At 31.3% G+C, this 5,270-nt stretch overlaps 1 protein-coding gene across 1 annotated transcript in view; it reads right to left on the reverse strand.

Annotated features, from left to right (window-relative positions):
• Positions 1–4,241: 4,241 nt before the first annotated feature.
• Positions 4,242–5,270, reverse strand: part of HELRODRAFT_113542 (hypothetical protein) — a 6,312-nt gene continuing 5,283 nt past the window's right edge. The window contains exons 10-11 of the mRNA XM_009023860.1: positions 5,172–5,247; positions 4,242–4,597 (exon numbers count right to left, since the gene is read on the reverse strand). Coding sequence (XP_009022108.1) covers positions 4,409–4,597; positions 5,172–5,247 — 265 coding nt within the window. The 3' untranslated portion in view covers positions 4,242–4,408. The remainder of the gene's footprint in view (positions 4,598–5,171; positions 5,248–5,270) is intronic.

A 5,270-nucleotide genomic window follows, 5' to 3' on the forward strand; every position in this document is an offset into this window, starting at 1 on the left:
AACAATCTTTTTAATAATGTCTATTTATTTATTTATTAAATGTTGACTGGTTTCTACTTTTTTTTTATTTTGGTTATATAATTTTTGGTATTTCCTGATTTACTTTGTATACATGCATGTATAAATAATTACTGTTTGGTATGTTGATTTAGTCATTATGATATGCTGTGAACTGTTTTTTATTAAATGTTCATGTTACGTGAATTATTCTCAGAACTTTTTTAAATTTTAATTTTCCGTCATTTTTTATTGGTATCAAATAAAAGCAACTGTTGTGTTTTTCTTCCATTACTAAAATCTCGAAATTGATTGTTGTCAAAATTGACTAGCTGACTGACTGACTGACTGACTGACTGGCTGGCTGGCTGGCTGGCTGGCTGGCTGAACTGACAGAACTTTTTTAAATTTTAATTTTCCGTCATTTTTCATTTTTGATTGGTATCAAATAAAAGCAACTGTTGTGTTTTTCTTTCCTTACTAAAACCTCGAAATTGTTTGTTGTCGAGATTGACTGACTGACTGACTGACTGACTGACTGACTGACTGGCTGGCTGGCTGGCTGGCTGGCTGACTGACTGACTGGCTGGCTGACTGACTGACTGACTGACTGACTGACTGACTGACTGACTGACTGACTGACTGACTGACTGACTGACTGACTGACTGACTGACTGACTGACTGACTGACTGACTGACTGACTGACTGACTGACTGACTGACTGATGGTGATGGTGATGGACTAACTAGTAATGTATTAAGAGAAGGAACCGACCTAGACATTTAAGATTCTTTAATTTCATTTCAATGGCGATTTCGATGATGATGATCTTATAAACTTATTTTCCGAATTCATGCTGCAAATAAGGCCATATTTCGATTCCGAATGAATCATCTTCAGTGCTCTCTGTTGTTTAGTTTAATAAATTTATTTTGAATTTTAATAAATAAGTTAATTTTGAATTTTAATAAATAAGTTTATTTTGAATTTTAATAAACTAAACGTTCACCAAAAAACTTTAGTGAGAAAAATCGAAAAAACGAACTACAAACATATTAACGCCAAACATTCGGTAGAATTTATAGAATATTGTAAAAATTATGGTCTATTACCAACAAATATATATATATATATGTATATATATATATATATATATATCTGTATATATATAGATGTGTTTTAATTAATTGGTGGCCTATAAAGTTCATCCATGTTAAACTTGCTTGGTCTCCAAGCCAGAATGTTATTCGAACTTTCTTTTTGTTTGTGTTATGTTCTGGTAAATAAAAAGTATTTTTGATTGATTGATTGATTGATACATACTAGAACTCTATCGAGAGTTTTCTACCAACTCCAGAGAATACGACCAACCAGACGTTTTTTGACAGTTGTGTCAACGACTGCCCTGGGATGGGAAAGAGAAAATTTCGGTTTCATCCTCAAAAATCTGGAACTCACTAGCTGCAGATTTGAAGAAATTCAACCACATGAGCCAACATGTTTTTAAGAAACGTTTGAAACATCATTTGTTTTTGACATTCTTAAGTGGAACTGGCGCTTCTGAAGTTTCACAATAGGAGCGTTTCACAAATCCTTTGATACAGATACGATACAGATATACATATTTATATATTATCTATATTAATTTTTATTTCTAACTATTCATTCAAACTATATTCACACGCACAGACACACACACATAAACTCACACGCACATACGAAACTTCAAAAAGCAATATTTTTTAGCGTCATTTCTTCCAATAAATATTCTGATTACTTTAAAGACGCAACAACTTGCATCAGTTATCCACAGTTCATCTTTTCATGTTCGTTTTAATTAACGAAGTGAGTTTGCAATTAATTAATGCATTCATTCATTCATTCATTCATTCATTCATTCATTCATTCATTCATTCATTCATTCATTCATTCATTCATTCACTCATTCATTCACTCACTCATTTACTCACGCACTCATTCATTCATTCTTTTATAAATTCTCTAGATGATGTTACATCTTAATAAGTATGTTTTTTTTATAAGATTTGCGTTTACAAAATTGAATATTCCATCTAACTTATTACATTTAAATCAAATTTTATAACTAAATAACAATAAATAAACCTGATTCAATATATCTCAATCAAGTTAACATTTACTTAATAGAAAAAAACTGTTCAAAGTTGTATTACAGTATATCTTGCAACACTGATAGGATTAGTAGTCAAAGTTATAGATGTTGTCAATTATTTTATTTATTTATTTGAAAAAACACAAAAAAGTAAATAAATACTTGTAACAGTGCCTTAACTAAAAATAACATTATCAACAGAAAGTAACTAAAAATGCAATTGGTAGTAACAATTATTGATTATAATAGATATACATACACATACATACATACATACATACATACATACATACATACATACATACATACATACATACATACATACATACATACATACATACATACATACATACATACATACATACATACATACATACATACATACATACATACATACATACATACATACATACATACATACATACATACATACATACATACATACATACATACATACATACATACATACATACATACATACCGTTTCAGATGGTGGTCTCATGATGATCGTTCCGATGACAACTCGAGGAAAACAACAACGACGATTTTTGAAGTATGATTTAGTTTTTTTTTTTATTTTTCTCATTCATTCATTCATTCATTCATTCATTTTATCACTCTCATTCAAATTATTCCTCCATTAATTGATTCCTTCTATTCATTCATTAAATCATTGATTGATTAATTAATTAGTTAATTCACTCATTCGACCAATCATCCAATCATTCAGTTAATCATTTATTCGTTCGTTTTTTTTGTTCCTTGATTTACTACTTCGCTAATAAAAAAACTTGTCTACAGAATGATGAGAGGTGGGCTGTGGTGGGCGTCAGCACGTTTCAGATGGTGGTCTCATGATGATCGTTCCGATGACAATTTGAAGATAACATTAAAGGGAAATTTGTTTTTGTCCCATCGTACCTTTGAAAGTACTCGAATTTGAACAAAGGGTTGAGTGTTATCTCTTCCGTAGTGAGTGAAGAAGTTTCTGGAGAGTACACGCGCGCACATTTATACACACACACATACACACACACACATCAATACAACACAAACATACACAACATCCATTCATTCGGTGTCGTTTTTGTTATGTTTCTCTTCAACTTTCTATTTTCTTTACCGGACTTTAATTTAATTCATAGGTAAGCTAGGAATTGAGATGAGTTGAACAATCGTAGGTAGGCTGTGGTTTAAAAATAGTTAAAAAGTTACAAGTAAAATTAAAACGTTAAAATATGTTAAATAAAATACCTAAAACATGTAAAATTTCTAAAACATAGGAATACAAATTTGTAGGTAGGTGGGTGAGTTGAGTTAATCATTATAGGTAAGCTAGGGCCCTGAGAATAATTTAATCGTAGGTAGGTGACTGACTACTAATCTTGCGACTTTTTACTTGTCTTTTTGTGATGTGTTTGTTTTTGCTTCACACCACACACACATACACAAAACTAAATTTTATTCTCGTCGTCGCCTCGAATTTTACATTTTTGAACAATCTTTCTAATAATGTCTATTTATTTATTTGTAAAATGTTGACTGGTTTTTTTTATTTGGTTATATAATTTTTGGTATTTCCTGATCTAGTTTGTATATATGCATGTATAAATAATTACTGTTTGGTATTTTGATTTAGCCATTATGACATGCTGTGAACTGTTTTTACTAAATGTTCATGTTTGTTTGTTTAAAATCCAAATTTTATAAAAAATTGACGTTTTTAAATTTAAATTTTTCGTCATTTTTCATTTTTGAATGATTTAAAATAAAAGCAACTGTTGTGTTTTTCTTTTCTTACTAAAATCTCGAAATTGTTTTTTCATGAATTGAATGAATAATTGAATGAATGATTGGACGATTGACTAATTGACTGAATTTTGTAAAAATCTTTAAAAATTACTGTCTAACATAAGGGTGTCAAAATTTACACATTTCAACCAAAGAGGGCAAATGAGGAATGGAATTTACCAGGACTGCATTAGTCTTTATACCCAGGACAGGATTTATAGGCTAGAACCACTGGAACAACAAAAAAATGCAAGTCCCTGTCTTGCCGATGTTCTAATTAGTTTAGTTTTTTCACTTTCCACGCCAAGCAAGACAATAAAATAATTGGTTTATTTGAAATTTTTTGTTCAACTAACATTTTCCAACAAATTTTCCATTTAAAATTAGTGTTTTCAACAGGTGTTCTATAATAAAATATAGAGTTTAATGAAATTTAAAATTAAATAAGGTTTAATAAAGTTTCAATAAAAGTAAAGCTAAATAAAAGATTATAAATATTTCTTCAAGGAAGCAATGTAGAGCCAGACGGAGAGTACATCGCTAGGGTAGGGACTGATGTAGACGGCAGCGGCAAACTCGACATCACCTAAATCAATTTCATGCACTCTCGTCGAGTGCACTAAATCCAGGATCGCTTGGATCCCTGTGTACGGGACATTCAGCGGAAATCCCGTAACCTAAAAATTTGGATAAAGTTGTCTACAGAATGATAAGATGTGGGCAGTGGTGGGAATCAGCACGTTTCGGATGGGATACAACGGAGTGAAGTGTAATGAAATTGGATAAAATTGAGATAAAAAATGTCATAAAATCGAACAAAAATGGGATGAAACTGATATAAGAATGGGATAAAATTAACTGGACAAAGTGTGATTAGCTAGAGATGAAGATATGATCCCATAATCCTGATGAGTCAAATGAAAATGGTATGAAAAAGAACGCACGCGTGGCAGAAATGGTTGAAATAATGGTGAAAAACAGATTCGATCATCCATTCATTCAATCATCCATTCACTCATTCATTCATTCGTTCATTCATTCATTCATTTATTCATTCGTTCGTTCATTCATTCATTCATTCATTCATTCATTCATTCACTCATTCGTTCGTCTGTCCATCCGTCCGTTCATTCATTCATTCATTCATTCACTCACTCATTCATTCATTCATTCCATTCGTTCGTTCGTTCGTTCGTTCGTTCGATCGATCGATCAGCCAACCACAAATGAAAACTGAATGTGAATGCCGACCTGATAGGAGCTCAGATCACTCTCCAATTCCTTGGCATGGTCCAACCTAGATGGCTCATCTGATAATGTTTCCATTCTACGAAATATAATATATTTAAT

The sequence above is a fragment of the Helobdella robusta genome (assembly GCF_000326865.2).
Source record: "Helobdella robusta unplaced genomic scaffold HELROscaffold_38, whole genome shotgun sequence".
NCBI lineage: Eukaryota > Metazoa > Annelida > Clitellata > Rhynchobdellida > Glossiphoniidae > Helobdella > Helobdella robusta.